Raw genomic sequence first — 20,327 nt, 5'->3', positions numbered from 1 at the left:
ACCCATGTTTTTTGGCTTGTGCTGTTAAGTGGGTATCACTCCTTCCCTCAGGCACTTGTTAGCTGGTTGGTTTTGACACTGTTTTGTCCTAGGCATGGGTAACCTGCAGCGATCCTCCAGCCAGCGTAGCACCCTCACATACCAAAGAAACACCTACGGGCTGCCCACGGCGGCCGCGCTGGCGGAGCCGCTGCGGGCGCTGCCGTTCCGGCTGCCCGAGCCCGGCTACGGCCGCCTGCACCCCGCACCCGACGGCGGCACCACGCGCTCACCCTCCATCGACAGCATCCACAAGGACCCCAGGCAAGTGCAGCCAGGGCAGGGCGTTCCCTGCACACCCTGCACGGCGCGGCTCCGTGGCTGAGTCACAGCTCTACCTTCATTGCCAAAACAGTAAACACGGGCTGCTCCTTGCAGTGAGAAAAAGCAGCTGTTATGCACTGTATTGTTACATTTTTCTTTCATGTTTGTTTTTATGGAGAAGTTATTACAGGAAACACAACTTGGATGAGATTTGACTGGATAATTGCAAATATTTTTTAGTACCCTGTAACACTGTAGTGAGGTTTCTCTTTATATGAATGGGTAGCAGGGCTTGAAAATTCAAAAGTACGGACCTAATTTATTTAAATTATATTTTTATGAACAGCCTGCTTAAATTTCAAAACAAAGTAAGTGTTAAGACTATTTATAAATGTGCCATTTTGAAAGCGAACACACATTTCTCAATAATTAGTGGTTTGATGTTGTAGATGTCTGTGCACAGCGTGGGCTTGTGATATATCAGGCTGTGGCAGAGGAGCCTGTTACACAGCCTCAGAGTGGGCTGTTAGGAAGCACCACTCTGGAATGAGAGTCAGTGACTAGTTTTACTAGAAAGCCAGTTTCCTCTAGGGTTTTCCTATCATTAGTATGGAAAAATAAACCTCTGAATTGTCAAAGTGGGCACAGACCTGAGCTTCCCTTTTGTGTGACTGTGAGTCCTGGGGAGACCTGAATGGCCAAGCCAGCGTTAGTCTCGGAGCAGCTTCCCAGCTACTGTTCTTGGAACGTACTTTGCTGGGTTTTTTTGGTTTGTTTTGGTTTTGGTTTTTGTTTTTTGAGGATTTTTGGTGGGGTGGATTGATTGATTGATTGATTGATTGATTGATTGATTGATTGATTGATTGATTGATTGATTTGGGGAGGTTGGTTTTGGGTTTGTTTTGGGGTTTTTTGTTTACTTGGATTTTTGAGCCTGGGAAAGCTTAAGATACTTTATGTGCCCCTGGTCCTCCTTTACAGAAGGCAGATAGCTTAGCAAATATTAATGACTGTGTTTCTAAATATGCAAACTGGGCATGTTTCATGACTTTTCCAGGATTGGTCTGCACAAAATCATTGAGGTTTCATGAAGGAGATATTCTTTAATGATTTTAAATTTACAATCCCTGAATAACTCAAATCAGGCAAACATCCTGTATCTCATCCTGACAATAACACTTCAGGATGTGCAGGTTTTGTTGAGGTATAATTGGCTTCTGCCTAGGGAGAACGTTAAACACTAAGAGAAAAACGTTGTATGGAAATGATGCCTCTAAGCAGCACTGTTGAGGGGGTATCTTTTGCATTATATATATAATTTTTGGGAGATTTTTTTGTACGCTGAATTGTTTGAGTTGGTGTTACTTTAGTGATTGTTCATATTTGTGTGGTCCATAAGCCAACTGAAGCAGATTGGATGTAGTATCCTTTTCCAGTTGGGAGACTAAAAGGTGATGTGACCCACTGTTATCCCATTATGGTTTTCCTTCTAGCCCTCTTACTCCAGAGCAAAACTGAAATTGTTGGAAAGCCGTTAAGCTGCTGCAGTTTGTGCTTAGTAAATCCCCATAGTTTGTGAGTAACGCCTTCTCTCCGTGTGCTGTCCAATGAAGGGAATTTGCGTGGCGAGATCCAGAGCTGCCTGAGGTCATTCACATGCTCCAGCACCAGTTCCCATCAGTGCAGGCCAACGCAGCTGCCTATCTGCAGCACCTCTGCTTTGGGGATAACAAAGTGAAAACAGAGGTAGGTGCTGCTTGTGCTGCTCTGCCAGGGCAACAGTACCAGGAAAACTGGGCCTCTTGCCTCTTCCCTTTCTTTCCATCGTGACGCAGTATTTGTGACCCTCTTGTGTTCCTGTGTGTACCAGGTGGATGCTAATACTGAAGTGCCTGAGGGTGAGTTATTATACACACTCAGATTCTTCCTGTCATAAGAGCTGCATGGAAATTCTATGGAAATCTTTTACCTTGAAGCTGTGTCATGCAGCAGAACTCTAAAGTAGGTTTCCAGAGCCTGGCTTTGTGTAACCTGTTGGTGACTTGAGACTAGAACAACCAGGAGCTCTGGAGAGCTTTCAATGGTTTTTATCAAGGCGTTTTTAAGGCATCAGAGTGATGCCTTTGCGTGACCTGTCAGGCAAAGGAAACAGTGCAACCCTGGAGAAGCGTAGAGGAAACTGTTTATGTCACGGTGATGTGGGGGCAGGATACACATGAGTGAACATTCAGATTATTATTGAAATTTCTAGAAACCTTGCATTCGAAGACCTGCTGTTTTTGCAAAGCAGCTGTGAGCTGTTGATTTGAGGGAATTTGCTTTTTCATTTGCATCCTATGTGTGTGTGCTAGATGTTATTTTCAGCATAAATTTTATGTTAGTTAAATGTTGGTGCAACTTTTGTAAGAAGATAGCCCAAACATAATTCACTGTTGCTGGGAGAAGAAAAGGTGGTTTTGATGATATGGTGACGATCACAGTGATAATCAGCTCTTATCTCCAATATTCCCTAAAAAGTTATTCTGGGGTATAGGAAATTATTTTAAAACTGGAAACAAAACTGATGCAATAACAATTCTCTGAACACAGCAAGTGTCTGAAAATGACCCTCAGCCATTGCAATGGGGTGGGGGGGAGGTTCAGTCCCATGTAGCATTCAAGTCAATAAGGTTCAGCAGCTGTTTCTTCTGGAAGTAGAATGGAAAGTACTGTTCTCATAAAAACAAAGCCTTTTACATCTGCGGAGTGAGGTGGCTGAGATCAGTGGGTGCTGATGGTCCTGACATTACACTTTCCAGGTCTGTAGGCTGGGAGGTATCAAGCACCTGGTGGATCTCCTGGATCACAGAGTCCTGGAGGTTCAGAAGAATGCCTGTGGTGCACTGAGGAACCTCGTTTATGGGAAGTCCACTGATGAGAACAAAATAGCCATGAAGAATGTGGGAGGGATCCCTGCCCTTCTGCGGCTGCTGAGGAAGTCTGTCGATGCTGAGGTCAAAGAGCTGGTGACAGGTAAGCTTGGAAGGGAAACTAGCAGAGAGCTGTAATGCAAGCTTTCCTGGACACTTATCTTGATCAGTTAAAACAGCACAGAGTGTAGAGTCATTGGGAGAAGTGAATACTGAGGTAGTTGCACTAAAGCTCCACTTTAGGGTGGATTTTCCCTCATATAAGTGTCCTGCACACACAGCAGGTATTTCTTTATTGATTCTGAACATTTCTTTTATTATGAGCTTTTATTATCTTTTCTTGACAACTGTTTTAAATAAGATCTTGCAGAATTCATAAGATGGATCCAAACTATGTAAATAATGTGTATGGTATTTAATCTGAATTATAATCAAGGATGACTTCTTCAGAAAAGGTATTTAATCTGTCTTTCATGATGAAAAAGAAGGTTCAATTCTGTCTTCAGCATGTTATTTGTATATACAGTTCTGCTGGTAATTTATGTCAGATTTCATACTTCTGTATCTGAATGTCACGTTTGGAGACTTTGCCAGGCAGGGCACTAGGGATTTCTGCCCGAGGATAGAAGGTGGATAGCAGTTCCCTGTGGCTGATGGATGGATGGGACATGCTCTGGACTTGTTGCTGTTGTTTCCAGGAAGAAAGTGTCTGTGGGATTTTTACATCCCTTCTTGTATGTTCAGCTCTGCTCCTCAGTACCTGACATCCCTGGTATAGAGTGCAAGGTAGCAGGAATGTCAGGGCAGGCCATCCTTATTGGAAAAAAATCCAACCAAAGCCATACCCTCTTCCACTGTTCACCTTGTTCACCTTGCTTTCCTCCTTTTTGGATGCTGGCTCTCCACCTTCTGCCTGCTCCAGAATCGCATCACATATTTAAAGTATGTCTTTAAGTTGTATTGTCTTTTAAGTTGTCGGTGTTGCTTCATGTTTGTTTGCTAAGTCTCTGCTGACTTTACTGCTCTGGAAATGTCTTCTAAGGAGTTCTCTGGAACTTGTCTTCGTGTGATGCCGTGAAGATGACAATCATTAGAGATGCTTTGTCCACGCTGACAAACACTGTGATAGTGCCCCACTCGGGATGGAACAGCTCCTCCTTTGATGATGATCATAAAATTAAATTTCAGACTTCCCTTGTTCTGCGCAATACAACAGGATGCCTGAGGTATTTGCTATTTTAGAATACTCCCTTTTAAAGAGAAATCATGTTATCCAGCAGGTCTTTCTCGTATTGTAATTTTAAAGACAAAGGAATCGTTTTAGTCTATAAATTACAGAGTTCTATCATGTAGACAGCTTTTACAATTGTCCTTTTTTCCCAAATAGAAAAACATGAAAATTACCAAGTTAGTCACTAGGAGTTGCTAACCAATTACCAATCAGCTGCATAAAAACCTTCTGTAAACTGGCTAATAAGTGATTATCTGTCTGTCCTTGCACACACCGTGTTCCTTTGTCATTCCAACCTTCAGGAACCTGAGCTCCGCTGGGGAAGAGGCACGAAAGCAGATGAGGTCCTGTGAAGGACTGGTCGATTCGCTGCTCTATGTGATCCACACCTGTGTGAACACCTCAGATTATGACAGCAAGGTGTGTGCACGTCTCATCTACTGATACTTCAGTGCTAACCCGTGTGTCTGATCTTGGAGCTTTGTATAGCTCAGCTGAGCATGGTGATGTCCTCAACTCAACCGGCATTGCTCCCAGCCCCAGGTTACTGAGGCACAGCCAAGCTCAGCTGCATAACACAGTCTCCTCTTGTTTTCAGCAGTGCTGCAGTATCTGTTTCTTAGTAAAACAATAATAAACTCTTATGCTTTTCATTTTCAGAATACTAAAGAATAAGCCACTTTAGCAGAGACCACTCTTATAAAAATTGTCATATTTGAGAGAGATTTCATTTACCCAGAGAAGCAGCCAAAACACAGCCCAAGGCCCAGCATTAGAGTTTAGCACTTGTGCTCCCAGTGTCTTTTCTCCTCTACTGAACTGGTTTTGTTTGGTTTGTGTCTGTGTGAGGAAGAACTGGTGACATGGTGTCTCTCTGTTTTGGTTCAGACTGTGGAGAATTGTGTGTGCACCTTGAGGAACCTTTCCTACCGCTTGGAACTGGAGGTACCTCAGGCACGGCTGCTGGGAATCAATGAACTGGATGACTTGTTGGGAAAAGAGTCACCCAGCAAAGACTCAGAGCCAAGCTGCTGGGGGAAAAAAAAGAAGAAGAAAAAAAAAACTTCCCAGGAGGATCAGGTTTGTATTTTCCATGTACTGCAAATACCTCATGTGGGGTTTGGCTCACGGTGGGGGAGGACGTAACTTGACAAAAACAAACCTACATTGAATGACAATATAGAGGTTTTGTCCAGTTACAAATCTGTGTTCCTTTCTCAGTGGGATGGAGTTGGCCCTATCCCGGGATTTTCCAAGTCTCCTAAAGGGGTGGAGATGCTCTGGCACCCATCGGTGGTGAAGCCATACCTGACACTCCTGGCAGAGAGCTCCAACCCAGCCACTCTGGAGGGCTCTGCAGGATCACTCCAGAACCTTTCTGCAGGCAATTGGAAGGTATGGGAATTCCTGCTCCTTCTCTCTTTGTAGTCCAGCCCTTTTTTCTAGTAAGACCCTGGAGTGTGTTTGTAGGGGACTTGTCATTTTCTCGTGTGCATCTGAGCATTCCCCTCTTGTCTGTGCATTAGTGCTCACCTGCTGCAGTCATGTTTCCACACTGAAAAGCCTTGGCAGAGAGCAGGGGCAACAAGAGCCGTATGGAAGCTGGCCTTTATTTTAAATAAACAGTAAAAGCTTTTTCCAGTGCGTATCAGATCAAAACAATCTTCTGGCATCTTCTAACTGTGAATTCTGGTGGGAAGGTGCTGTTGAAATAAGACCAGGACACATAAATTTACCTTGTTTCCATCCATTCCTGCCATTGCATATAATGTGCTACAAAAGCAGCACGTGATAAGTCTATATTGTGTCATGTATTTGTCAAGGAGAAATTAAAAAACACAGCAAGCATTAATTGCTTCCTTTGCTTGCAGCAAGCCAGCTAAGCCTTTTTCAGTTTGACTGTTATGAAATCGGTATTTAAAAAAAAAAAAAATACAACAAAACCAAAACCCCCTGCTCCCTTTTCAATAATCATCATCTGTTCGAATACTTTCTCTCTTTGCAAGAGGAATGAGTGAAAAAGGGCAAAGAGCCAGCTCTTCATAGTCACAGAAAAAGCACACATCAAACATGTCATCTTTTATTGGAAATGACCAAACATGCTTGAGGGTTCCAGTGGCAGTGATGTGGTGGGCTGGAGGTAACTGAGGTTCTGCTCAGTTCGCAGCCTACATCCGCGCTGCGGTGAGGAAGGAGAAGGGGCTGCCCATCCTCGTGGAGCTGCTGAGGATGGACAATGACAGAGTGGTGTCATCTGTGGCAACTGCCTTAAGGAACATGGCCTTAGACGTCCGCAACAAGGAGCTCATTGGTACGTACAGACCGTCCTCAGGAGAGCACCTGCACCCAGGTGTCAGACCTTGGATGGAAAACCCAAGGAGAGATTCCACTAATGGCAACAGCACACTTGATGTTCCTGTGCCACATCGGTTGTGTCACGTAAAGGAGTCCTCCTGACAGCAGCAGCTTTCCAGAGCAATATTGCCACATTAGTTTGCTGCTGGCCACCTTTTGTGGGTGGGAGTCAGCCATACCAGACAGAGAACCCCCAGTGCCAAATGGGATGGAAACACAGCTCTCCTTCCTTGGAGCTCAGTGCTTCCCTGCTTGGGGGGTGCAGGTCTCCCCCGTGTTCCCGGGGGATGGAACAGCTCTGCTGCCACAACAGCAGTGCTTTTTTAACAATCTTGGACAGGAAGAGAGGGAAGAAATCTTCTCCTGGTAAAATATTTCCAGGAAAACACAAATACAGAGCAGCATCTGTGTCTTTGCTGAACTAAGTAATCAACAGGAGTGCTTGCTAAAAAAATTCAATTGTCATTTCTAATATTTAACCCTTTAAGCATTAATCTGTGCCATTCTTACTTAACATTAAACAAAACCCAACAAAATAATAATCAGCTTTCCTGCCCTGAGGTTTCTCATTCTTTTAGTGTTGAACATGCTTCAGCCTCAGGCTGCTATAGCTTCAGTGAACCCTATTAACAAATGGCATGATATAAAAAAGTCTAACTTTTGTTACAAAAGCATTTTCTATGTGTAGAATTGTGGGGTCAAGGATATAAAAACTGTTCATAGAGACAGGAGGATCATTATTCTCAAAAAGAGAAATACAGAGCTTTGTTATCTGTTTCTGAAGCTTCTCCATCTGGGGCATTCAGAGTGTGTTTTCCTGCAGTCAAGTGCTACACATGAGAAATGTGTAAAGAGAGAATCCTATTCCATAGCACCAGCCCTGTGCAGGTCACACTCAGGTGATATTCTCTTGTCAGGATGTTTCTTCTATTCCTGGCAAAACTTTTCAGTTTGGGAATGGTCCTCTGTCTCCTCCCTCTCCCTGTCAAAGATATACCTCTGAAAGAATTTCTGGCCTCAGACACGCTCTGCAACAGACCACTGGATAAAACATTGTGGGATGTGAGGCGAGCTGTGCGCTACCCCATGCTAGAAACCCTTTTTAGGAGCTTCTCTTCTGGTATAGGAAAGGAACAATGGGCTCATTTCACTGAAGGAAATGAGAGATGAGGACTCCAGCAAATCACAATATATGTTGAAACGTGCAGCATGTGGCTGAGCTAGGGGGTTAGAAATGGTGGGGTATTGCTGCAGACAGCATTGTGGGGATAGTTTTCCAGTGGGTTTCCTTTTGCCTGCAGAATTCCCTTTTGTTTATTTTTTCCTCTCAGGCACATTACACAAATAGATAGCAAATGACTTTGGGCAATGCTCCTTCATTTTCACTGTTATGTACAAATACATGTCTGCTATAAAATCTATTAATCATTCAATTAACAGTACAGCCCAAACAGGAAGAAACCTTGACCTTATCTTAGTTACTGTCCCTTGTGTGCAGCTTATCTCTGGCATCAGTCAGCCACTGGAGCCTGGCAGAGCTGACAGGTAGCATACAAGGTGAACAGAACACCCAGAATAAAAAATTCCCACTTACTGTAAGGATTCTTTTAATCCTCCCCTAGATGAAGCCCAGCAATGTGCACTGCTCTGTCAATCGTAATAAGCAGCCTAACATTTTTCCTTGAACAGTTCTGCATTCTCCAAGTAATTCTTGTTTAAAATTGTTCCTCTTTTAGTGCAAAATTCAGCTTCTCACATTTTTAAGCTGAAAGGGAAAAAAAATTCAGAAATTGTTACGTGGTCTCTCTTGACTATGTGAAATGCGAATTCTTGACAGGTTTTGATACTGTGCTGCTTCTCACTGCGTTCAGCTGCAGTTTTAGGCTGAGTCCTGTGGTTTTGACCTGTTTCTGTGGGTGTGTTTCCAGGTAAATACGCGATGCGAGACCTGGTCAATCGGCTGCCAGGGGGCAACGGGCCGAGCATCCTGTCGGACGAGACAGTGGCTGCCATCTGCTGCGCCCTGCACGAGGTCACCAGCAAGAACATGGAGAATGCCAAGGCCCTCGCTGACACCGGTGGGATAGAGAAGCTGGTCAACATAACGAAGGGAAGAGGTGACAGGCAAGTAGGCAGCCAAGATCATACCTGGGCTGTTTGTGTCCATTTAAAATGCTTAAGAATGCAGGAAATGTTTCTTTGAGTGAAAAAAAGATCTGCCTTTGCAGTCTGGGTCTGAGGAGCTGTCACCTGGAGTCTCACTGGGAGGGAGGAACCACCAGAACCACTGTCCTGGGCAGTGTTCTCTGTCCCAGGCTTCTGGAGGCTTGTACAGCTGCTCACAGTAACCATGGTCATGGGACCTGTTCAGGTTAAATGAGTTAACCAGTCACCTCTTCAACACCTACAAGATTAATAAAATATTGGAGCTTTTCCACGTCAGACTACGTGAGCACCTTTGTCAGGAGGTATCCCAGCAACTGTGAATTGTACCCAGTGCAGCCCTTTGGTCAGTGGAAGGAGAAGGTGGCCCGGGGGACACCCTTGAGCAGCATTGCCAAGCAAGGGCTGGCTGAGGGGAGCTGGTCCTGCCCAGAGCTCTGAGGAGGCTGTCAGACGAGTTCTCTGCTGGCACCGTGGTTGTCTAGTGGAAATGAAACCTGTGAGTGTGTGCTGGGTCAGCAGCAGGAGGCCCCTGTGGCTGGGGGATGGGGTAGCAGGAGCCCCTCTCGGGGTGAGGCTGCTGGCGTGGCTGTGCTCACGCTGGTGATGCAGGGTCTGGTTTGCCCCACAGCAGCAGGTTCAGGCTGTTGCAAAGGTTAGGAACACTGTTCTTTCGAAGTGGAATTCAGTGGCTTTCTAACACTGCCATATTTTTCACCTCCTCAGGTCCTCACTGAAGGTTGTCAAGGCGGCAGCCCAGGTACTGAACACGCTGTGGCAGTACCGAGACCTACGGAGCATTTACAAAAAGGTAAATTGTAAAATTAGCTTACACTGGAAAACAGTGCCACAAAAACTCCTCATTTATTTATAACTTGAAATTTATTCTGGTGTGTTTTTCTTTTTGTCACTCCACAGGATGGATGGAATCAAAGTCACTTTATTACACCAGTATCAACACTGGAACGAGAGAGATTCAAATCCCATCCTTCTCTATCCACAGCCAATCAGCAGATGTCACCTGTCATGCAGTCAGGTCAGTCAGGTAGGGTGAAGGGGACCTGCTGTCACATGTTTTTAACTCAAACATTTTTAACTCTACATTTGGTACTAATCCCATTTAAAACACAGAGGTCAGGCTGTTGCTCTGTGGTGTTTGAGCAAAGTACTTCACATGCTCTGAGTGCTCTCTGAGCTGTTCCTGCAAAGTGAAATCCTCAATGAATAGAGCTGGACATTGTTACCAGCCATTCCCTGTTCAAAGCCATTCCTCCTGTGCTGTGTGGGGACTGTGGAGTGGCCTCATGGAACATGGGCACCTGGCAGCGTAAACAGCAACACACCCACAGGGAGAAGCTCATTTTCATTCCCAACTATGTCATGTTCCCTTTAGAATGAGCAACCAACCTCAAAACCGTACTTTTCTGACTCCTCCTCATTTATTTCTCAACTTTCTTCCTTCAATGTCTTCACTGCTAGGACTTAAATCTTCAAGACAGCTGATACAAATCCTACCTGAAGCCTTTATTTTGTCTTTATCTGGCATTTTATTTTACCCAGTTTAGTCTTCTAGAGACTATCTAGAGCAGGTCTCTGTTAATACTGAGAAATACCTACTTACTGTGACTGCTAAAATTAGTGACCAGTACTTCTTTATATAAAAGTAACAACCCCCACACATTCCTTTATGACATGGTTGACCTGAAAAACAAGGACTCCACCAGGGATTTATTTTCCTACAGGAAGTAAACCTGTTGTGGCGTTTGTGCCAGAGTTCCTCTCACCACCCAAGGAAGCCAGCACAGCTTAGGCTCAGGGAGTGCTTGGATTCTACCCAAGTGTAAAGGGATATCCTGACACCAGCTGTCAAATTTCTATCTCAGCGCTTTCTCTCCCAGGATACACCAGCAGAACAACTGTGTTACTCCAGTTCTTTGAATGACAAATAGGAAATAGAGGAGCAGGTCTAATTTAATATTCAGAGGATGTTGTATTTCAAAGGCAGTTTAGTAAAAATTCCTAATAGGAAGTGTCTGCTTTCCTGCTCTAGAGCATGACCAAGCCCAAGGGAGTCAGTGGAAGTTGGTGCAAGGCCCACCAGGGGCCCCAGGGGGGCTGTGCAGCACCGTTCTGGGAATAGCAGATGCCTGTTGGAATAGATATGCTTGGCCTGAATCTGAATGCTCTTGTTACAGTCACTTCATTATTAAAACACACATTATTACGTTGACCCATATCAGAATTGTAATAACATGACATATTTAGCCATGAAAATGCTAGGAAAATACCAGTAGTTAAACTATCCATAATTCCACAGAATTCTGAGCTATGATGTAACAGACACATCAGTGGAAGAAGATTATCATTGAATGAATATTTTGAAGCAAAATTTCTAGAATTTTTTTTAAGCATTTTTCTCCCATTGCTGGAGTCCTTCTGAGCCAACAAAGCCCGAGTGATCTGTAGGGAGGATTTAGCAGAACAAACTTCTTACAACTGCAGTTGAGATTCAGCTGCTTATTGACGAACACAAAATGATCCCTTGCTGGGATCCCCCATGGCCATTGGCCTCCCAGAGCACACCATGCCCAGGACTCACCTGTGTATCCAGGGGTCACTGAGGCCAGCTAGGCTGGACAAGTGACAGAGTGGCCTTAGACCATCACCATTAGCAGAGTATCATCTTCCTCCACACAGGTGATGTCCTAGGCATGGTAAGGTCCCATATCTGGGCTGTGAGCATCACAAAAGTCCTGTGTCTGCCTGTGAGCACCACAGAGCAGTGACCACTGGCAGCTCTGGGCTGTTCACCCAGGAATAGCTTCAGCTGTTCCATCCTTACCCACCCCCTGGTTGTGCATCCTTGGAGCAGGAACTGGTGAGGAAGGCTGGGTGTGCAAAAGGCTTTTGTTGTCAACCTTGAGACCCTCTCTTTTCCCATCAGTTGGCAGCACGTCCTCGTCCCCGGCTTTGTTGGGAATCAGAGAGCCTCGCTCCGAGTACGACAGGACGCACCCTTCTATGCAGTATTACAGTAGCCAGGGCGATGTCATTGCACATAAAGACATCTACACTGGTAAGAGACCAGCTGAGCATCTTCTGGAACAGGAAGCAATTCCTTGTGGGAAGAGTTCACAGTCCTACACAGACAACTGCATTAGTGGGCTGGTCATTGCCAACTGTTGCTTTCCATTTCCATTCCTTGTATTCCCTGGCTGTGGCACAGGGCAGGGTGGCACCTGGCTCTACTGTTCTCTGTAAAACTGCCCAGTACCAGAGTAAACACAGATACTGTCTATATTTTGACGTGAGAGGCAGTTGGAATTCTTATTTTTATTTAAAATACTAGTACAGAAAATTGTACTATTATGTACATTATATTATGATGATGATGTTATAAATTTTAATGTGCAGTTGTATATTATTATATTACTAAATTATACCAAAATTTCATTTTTTCTCTGATCTCTCTTTTCCCTCGTACTGTGTCACAAAAGTAGCAAACCAACAGATGACACTGACCAAAGAGAAGGAAACTCCTTCCTTTAAAGATTTTGAGTCTGTAAAATGAGAAACAGCAACATAAGCCTCCTGGCTTCACTGTAACTGCTGCTGAGGGACAACATTTGCCTTCATTCTGTTATTACACTATATCATTAGTAGGTACTGAAGTCAGCAGATTTAATAGTATGGGTACTACTTAAAAGGTAAAATAAAAACCAATAGACTTGAAGCTGAATGAATAAAGACTGAAGCTTATGCGTTAAACTTTTTTCTCCAGGTTCCAGCAAAGCTTCACCAATTTACATCAGTTCCTACTCCTCACCAGCCAGAGAACAGAACCGGCGGCTGCAGGTGAGCCCAGGGCTGTGTCTGGGTAGCACTGCCAGGGCTCAGCGGGCAGCCTGGGGCTCTGGGCACGTGCACTGTTCCCACAGTCGTGGGCTCAGTGCCCTGAGCTGCCGGGGCCTCGGGGTTGCTGGAGCCTGGCTGGTTCCATAGCACCTTCTTACAGTAGGATCTGAGACCTCTTTTCTGAATTGAGTTGGGTTTGGGCTGGTTTTGGTAGGTATGGCCAGGTTCTGTACTTAGTGCACTTGAGCTCTAAAGTTGTGCACTTTTGGAGTTACTCCCTTCGAATGAGGTAGGAGGAGACACACAGCAGACTTGGGCATTTCCTCCGTTTCTCTGGGTACAGTTCATGGAGATTTGAAAGCTTCATTACTATCATGGGTAGAGCTGCACTTGGGAAAAGTATTTTCTCTGCTAATTATATTTTTGCAAGTTTATTTTGCTATCATTTTACCAGCAGCATCAGCAATTGTACTACAGCCAAGAAGATACCACCAGGAAAAACTACGATGCCTACCGGTTGTACCTGCAGTCCCCACACAGCTACGAGGACCCTTACTTTGATGATCGAGTTCACTTTCCTGCTCCTTCAGATTACACCACACAGTATGGACTGAAATCAAGCACCAATTATGTAGACTTTTATTCCACCAGACGATCTTCTTACCGAGCAGAACAGTACCCAGGCTCTCCTGACTCCTGGGTGTAGCACCAGAGAGAAAAACCCAGTGTGCTTCTTGTCTGGCTTGAGAAGGACTGGAATGGCCCCGTGTTGTTTTGGTTCAGAAATGTGAAAGTGAAAGAAAAGAAGGAAAAAGGATGATTTTTTTTTTTATTTTTTTTTTGAGTGAGGAATTGTCAGGAAAAAAAGCTGGCAGGGATGGTTTTGCTCTGCTTAGGTGTTAGGTATCATTACTTGTAGCTCCTGTAGTCTGGTGAGGGTGTGGGCGATGTGATGAAAGGTTTGAGAATTGAGTACGATGAATTTGGAAAGTGTGTAGGTCAGAGCAAATTAAAGCTGATTTTTTTTATGTGAATAAAAGTCTTGTTCTGATAGTTTGTACAGAAAAAATCCAATGGCTGCCCTTGTTTTATTGCTATTACTGAATGTCAGGATTGTATGCTACTGCGTCATGTAAATTTCTTCATTGGTGTAAATATGGAAATGCCACGTTGGTCTCAAGTGCCATCCATTTGTAATGCAGTGTGTCATTGGAAAAGGAATTTGAAACATCATGCACAAAAAAAACCCCAAACCAAGAAAGTGTTATGAATTCTAAGAGGAAAAGAGCCCAAACTTTAAAAAATGAATAGTGTAATTTTGAAGCACAAAGTCCAGTTCAGTATATCCACGTCTCTCCCATTCCCTGCCTATTTCATAAGGAACTTCACTGCCATTTTCTATGCACATGGAATAACAATAAATATGGAAGTCTCATCCATGGAAAGCTGTTCCCTGTTCATTTTTTTCTCATTATTTTCTGTGTGTGATATTCAGAAACAAATACCATGAAAATGAAGTCTAATTGCATGTTCTTTAGCAGGTTAAACATATCAAAACATTTGGGCCATTTTCCCAGCTCTTTCCAGTGGAAACGTCCCCAGTGTGTCAGGCTGGCAGCCCAGAGTGTGCTAAATCCAGCACCTTCCTACCAAGATTCCTCAGACTTGGGTTTTTACTCTTGATATTGGCTATCCAAGATACTTCAGAACTCTAGCCTGTTTTCTTTCCATCACTCCTCTACCCCTCCCCTTGCTCTCTCAAGGAAATTGAGGTCACCTTGCTGTCCTAGAAATGATGGTCTTCATTCTGACTATATTCTGCTTGGATTTCTTTCTAATAAAAATGTTTAATTATTTTAAGTAACTAAATCACAAACTCTCCTGTGCTGTACAGTCTGTTATCTGTACCCTGTTTGTAACCAGCGTGATTGCTCTGCATCACTGCATTTTCCTTGGGTTTTCAGGGGTTTCCAGTATCCTGAAGAAGGATTGAGAACACTGGGAAAAGGCTAATGAGTTTTTCTATCAGAGTAAACAGACTTGAAGAGAGTCTATCTCAGCCAAGGACGGTACTCAAGCATGCATTCTGCGTTTGAGTTACTGTATCAAAGACTAACTTTCTTACTTCTTTCCCTAAATGTCAATTAATGTCAAACTACCACTCTCACAAAAGGTAATTTAAACATTAATAAACTTTTTTAAAAACAAGGCAAACATGACTTAGTAGCTACAAGTGGATTCCTGTAGCTGTCAACAACAGCAGGCACTAGGGGAAAGCTGTCACTGAGACGTGCTGGAAAGTCGCTCATTTCCCATTACAGAGTGCAGGGATTCATTTGTGGCCATCAGGTAAAGGTGAGGGAAGGACTCAGTGCTGGCTGCCCCACTTGGAAACCTCTGCAAACACCACCATGGAGGGGGGAAAAGTGACCGTCTGCCTGGAAGGCAGAAATCTGCAGCAAGGTTCTTTATCTGCTCACTGCCACACCAGGAACGGTGAAGCACAACACTGACTCTCTTCTGGGTTGCACAAGAGAGCCAGTTTTATTATTCCTGATTTTCTTTTATAGACAGGTGCGAGAGGTAAAACTCTCATTGGTCATTAAACCAACATATCACCATCACTGGACAATTCGGAACTACACCCTTTGACTGTTTCTTGCAAGTAAGCAACAAGGATCCAAACAATACCAGCAAAGGTATTCCTTCTCCGAGGACTGTTTGGATTCTTCCTTATGATTTCTCAGGCCAGAGTGAGAATTAGTTTCACACAGGCTCAAGCTAATGCCTGAAGCCTAAAAGTCTCTTATTTGACCATTGTCAGTTCCCATAGCTCACAATTAGCATCAAAGTGATATTCATGAGTTCTGTTATCCAAAGGCATCACTACTTTATTAGAGATTCTACATATTTTGTATTGAGATGCATACAACTTACAGCGCATTCACTAGTTTAAGATGCATGCGTTTTCAAAAAATATGAGTTTTCTTTTTGTTCCTATTAAGGTTTTTGCTCCATAAAAAAAAGTGTAATATTTATTTGGCTTGGTTTATGGCATTTTAATTCAGAGTAGAGTTGATAATTACATCACAATTAAATAATGTGGAAGGTCGACCTTGTTTCTTCCCGTGGCAGGATGGTTGTGGTTGGACAGTAACCTGTGGGTGGTTTGACAGCTGTGCTGGCCTTTGCTGCTTATTCTGCTGCTGCACCCATTGCATTTTTTACACCCACTTTGCAGACTAACCACAGGAGCAGGAATTTTCTATTTTTGCCATTTACTAGCCCAGGGAACCTGCCCAGGGAACACTGCTGTGCTGAGTCCTGGGTTGTGTTTAGAAGGACTACAAACAACATTTCAGCCGTCCACATTAACTTGCCTGCCCTCATTCTGTGGCAGCATTCCCAGTATCTTTAAATAATGTGTAGGAGTTGAATTGACTTTTCATTTGGTTTTAACAGAAAGAAATGCTTTAAACATAGAAAGAAAACCAAAAGCTCTCTGTTTATCACACTCAGTATGACATGTTCAACAATGGAATGGTATATGATGGTATCTGTGAAGAAACTGTTGCATTCTCCTTTTAAAACTCTGATAAGTATTCCTGTTCTGATACTTGTCCTCACATCCCCCCGTAGAGCTTGCCTCAATGTGATTAATTCCTCAATATTCTTTCTCAATTTCACTCTTTTTGTTTTTAACTACATTCCACAGACAAGGAATAACTGTTGTGTAAATTGTTTGTATGAGCCATGTCACTGAAGACTTAGTGTGCAGTACGCTCATTGTCACTCCAGTAGAAATGGACAGTGCTGTATAAAACACAGCAGGCGTCCCTTTGGGAGACTGCAGCAGGAGCATTTCCTCAGACATCCGAGGGGCTGCATCAGCTTGTCAGGGTCAGCTGGTTCACTGAGCAGCACTACTCCTAGAGCAGGCCAACGCTATCAGGCACCATATCTCCTTACTGCTTCAGGGCACCCCAGATATTAGCAAATACCTTTATACATACCATTTTATTGTATGAAACAATACAACAACATCTTCTGGTCTGTTCAATGTTATACGAATTATATGTAAAAGAATAAGACAAGAAGCAGGATTTGTAATGCGCTGATTTCCAGCTAGGACTCAAAGTCAGAAAGACTGTGGAATGAACTCTGCCTATTCATTGCCAAAAAGCAACTGCACTTTGAGAAGAAACTGATCTCCATTAGGATGAAATTCCAAAGGCCTCTGTCTAAGTATGTTACAACCTTATTCTTTAGAATTTACCCACTTATTCCACTGCCCGGCAATACTTTTTTAAACCTGGGCACTTCAGGTGGATAAAACGTGATACCAAAGGTGTATCTTTTTAGTCATTCTGTGACAAAAAATAAAATAAAATAAAAATCTGTAATTAAAATCAGCCAGTAAGGTTCCTCTGCTTAATAATGTTGCCCCTTACCTTCCAGCACCTTCCAGCCTGGAGACTTCTTTTTCTCTTTCTTTTAGTCTGAGAAGCAACCGGATCAGAGCCAGGACCTGAACTTATCAGGTTTCCTGCAAGAAACAGGCAAGCTTTACAGACGTGAAGCAAGACTTATCCTCCAGATTTTGTCAAATACATACTATATGCACTAGTTATATCAATACGAACCCCACTGAAAATATGGCTGCTTTCACTTCTCCTTGCTTTAGACACTTAACACAGATGATCTCTCTACCATTATTAACTTGTGCTGAACTACCATAAAACAGAAAATAAAACCAAGGGTGGGGGAAGTTGAAGCATGTATTAATAAAAAATAAGCTATATACCTGCCCTAGAATATTTGTTGTCTCCGTTGGGCTCCTGGAGCATCTAAAACCAGGTATATTGACTCATCTGAAAAATGATGAAAAATGAAGGTATTGCCTACCTGTCAATGAGCTTAATAAAACAGCAGTAGTATTTCACCATTCAGTTGCCAGATGTAAAACCAGTATCAGTTTATATCAGTAGCCACAATTTAGTAATTCTGACATTTGAAAACAAGCAATACTGGAAATAAGACAGAAAAGGGAAAATACTGCAGAGTCATGAGGAATAGATTAAAACAACAGAGAGATCAGACTTAAAATATGACACATAAGGAAGGTATTCCATATGTCTGCATGCTAACTGCTTGTTTTAGATGTGGACTAAGTCTGGTGTATAATTATGCTAATAGCTGTCAGCTGGATTAGAGCAGACAGTCTGCTTGGGAACACGGTGATTTTTGTTCCTGCCAAGTGACTTTTCAAACTTTGCAATCAGCTAATAACCTGCCTGTAGAATGTAGATTATAAATGAGAAATTGCCAGGAAATAGGAAGAGTTCCAGAATGCTGAAAGTATTCTCACACTCAGGAAAATTTTCTATGACTATTGTCTCTTTATCACAATTAAAATTCTGTGTCTGTCCCCAGGCTTTCCCACATCTGCCTCTGTTACGGGGAAAAACTCATTCTGAAAATACATAGAACCATTACAATATAAATTCATTTGTAATTCAGACATTCACAAATTACTATGATTAAAATAAATCTAACCCCAGCATCAGATGAACATCTCTGAAGTCTAATATTTGTGTGATGGGGAAATGGGACTGAGGATGGCAGGAAAAGCAAGAGATTTCAACTGCACTATCCCATGGCCACAGAAGGATTATTCTCTTGCTGATTCTTCTTACCCAGACAAACCAGTGTAATAATTTCCAACAGGTAAAAGATCTAAATGAAAACAGAAAGAAGTCTAAATAAATGAAATCATTAAATCTGGTTTACAAATCTAAGGTGGTGCTGTGGCATTGTTGAGGTAGTGCCAAGGGCTGCTTGTCAAGAATAAGGTGCTCCAACAAGTACTACATAAATAGGGTTTCCATACACAACAGGTTCTTCTTTAAAGATATAAGAAGTGACAGAGGAAATGAAGTAAAGAGGGTGGAAGAAAAATTTTTAAAACGGTGTATTATATTTAATATAATAAGAAGTCAACATGAACTTACAATTTCTTATTTAAACCAAGTTCCCATGCTTGTCCCAAGAATTCCTAGAACAGATGTACAATGGCACTAAACCTTATCATTTTTATTGCTTTAGGCAGCACACCAAAGCTGCACTACAGGACTGCCTTATGTGGTAAGTAATGAAACTTCACCTCTCCAATCTGTGCAGTAACAAACAGCTCAGGTACATAAACTGAAAAATCAGCATTTCTCTGCTGAGGCAGAGTAACGTGAATATTAAAACCCCTTACTACTGACCAAGTACTTCAGAGTAGTCTTCTTTTGTTCTGCCTTCTGCAGATCATTTTACCTGAATTTATTTCCCCAATCAAAATTGCCACCATCCACTTCAGGCTAAATCTTTGTGGGCAGAGACATGCAGCATTATTGACTTTAAGATTTGCAAAGTAAGCTGTTTCTCTGGGGAGGAAATTGTTGCTTTTTAAAACTATTTCCTGCCTCATACATACAGAATTAAACATCAGAGAGATCTAGTTTAGACTGGATGTCCTTTCATTTTTTTCTCCTTTAAAGATCCAAGCCAATAGTAGCTACCCATAAGATGGTTGTTGTGCTATAAATACCTACTGGTTTCTTAGTCTATTTTATCTTCCATTTCTTTTTTTTTTTTTTTTTTACTTAATTTCCCCTTTCTTTAGATTCCACTTAATCACATCCTATTTTTACATTCCCTCTCTCCTTTTTTTTTTTTTAATCATTGAGATCAAATTAAAGACAATTCCAAATAATTACAAGACTAACTAATTTTTTTCTTCTTTCATGTTTTGCTTTCAGAATCCCTAAAAGAGCTGATTTTTGTGATGAAATGCTTTAGCACAGCAAAGCAGAACATGTTTACAGCAATGTAAGAACATCTTTTTGACACTACGCCTGACGGTCGCATGAGCCGCCCGCAGCCGGGCCCAGCAGCGCAGGGCGGGCGGGCAGCACAGGCGGGGCCGCGCTCCCCGAGGCGGGGCCGCGCTCCCCGAGGCGGGGCCGCGCTCCCCGAGGCGGGGCCGCGCTCCCCGAGGCGGGGCCGCGCTCCCCGAGGCGGGGCCGCGCTCCCCGAGGCGGGGCCGCGCTCCCCGAGGCGGGGCCGCGCTCCCCGAGGCGGGGCCGCGCTCCCTGAGGCAGGCACCGCGAGCAGCCGCCTCCTCCAGCCGCCGAGCGCCGCGGGCAACAGAAGAGCCAGCGCCGGTCGTGCTGCGCTGCTGCTGCCGCGCTGTCTCACTCCCCGGAGCGCACACACATCCCCTTGGAACGCTGTAAGAACGCCTCAGACCCCTCCTCTGCCGCCCTGCCCTTCCTCATCCTCCTACAGCCCCGGGGATACCGCTGTCGTGATACGAAACGTATCAGGTTCGATACGAAACGATTTCAGGTTCAGAAACTGACAACTTTTGTCATCAAGATTTCTTCATCCATAGCACAGTTTACAACATAGATGGTAAACATTAAAAGAGAATTTTTTTTTTTTGTAATTTTAAATACTGAAAA

The 20,327-nt window shown here is 43.4% G+C and overlaps 1 protein-coding gene and 1 long non-coding RNA gene across 17 annotated transcripts in view; one reads left to right on the top strand and one right to left on the bottom strand.

The window, feature by feature from the left end:
• Positions 1–14,676, top strand: part of PKP4 (plakophilin 4) — a 66,961-nt gene extending 52,285 nt beyond the window's left edge. For 7 of the 16 annotated variants that reach the window (XM_058840463.1, XM_058840461.1, XM_058840469.1 and 4 more), the window contains 14 exons: positions 93–303; positions 1,917–2,049; positions 3,102–3,315; positions 4,255–4,438; positions 4,746–4,863; positions 5,332–5,523; positions 5,665–5,838; positions 6,604–6,754; positions 8,727–8,922; positions 9,688–9,772; positions 9,880–10,006; positions 11,906–12,037; positions 12,743–12,816; positions 13,271–14,661. In XM_058840463.1, coding sequence (XP_058696446.1) covers positions 93–303; positions 1,917–2,049; positions 3,102–3,315; positions 4,255–4,438; positions 4,746–4,863; positions 5,332–5,523; positions 5,665–5,838; positions 6,604–6,754; positions 8,727–8,922; positions 9,688–9,772; positions 9,880–10,006; positions 11,906–12,037; positions 12,743–12,816; positions 13,271–13,522 — 2,243 coding nt within the window. In that variant the 3' untranslated portion in view covers positions 13,523–14,661. Of the gene's footprint in view, positions 1–92; positions 304–1,916; positions 2,050–3,101; positions 3,316–4,254; positions 4,439–4,745; positions 4,864–5,331; positions 5,524–5,664; positions 5,839–6,603; positions 6,755–8,726; positions 8,923–9,687; positions 9,773–9,879; positions 10,007–11,905; positions 12,038–12,742; positions 12,817–13,270 lie in introns of all 16 variants that reach the window. The other 9 variants (XM_058840455.1, XM_058840453.1, XM_058840454.1 and 6 more) reach the window with 8 other exon arrangements.
• Positions 5,857–18,548, bottom strand: LOC131579905 (uncharacterized). Its single transcript, XR_009277783.1, has 5 exons — positions 18,373–18,548; positions 17,621–17,687; positions 17,268–17,362; positions 8,393–8,563; positions 5,857–6,146 (listed from the first exon to the last, which is right to left on the bottom strand). It is a non-coding gene; the product is annotated as an uncharacterized LOC131579905 (long non-coding RNA).
• Positions 18,549–20,327: the final 1,779 nt, after the last annotated feature.

Source organism: Poecile atricapillus, chromosome 5, assembly GCF_030490865.1.
Source record: "Poecile atricapillus isolate bPoeAtr1 chromosome 5, bPoeAtr1.hap1, whole genome shotgun sequence".
Classification (NCBI taxonomy): Eukaryota; Metazoa; Chordata; class Aves; order Passeriformes; family Paridae; genus Poecile; species Poecile atricapillus.
Note: the sequence above shows the minus strand (reverse complement) of the source record. Positions and strands in the feature narration are given on the sequence as shown.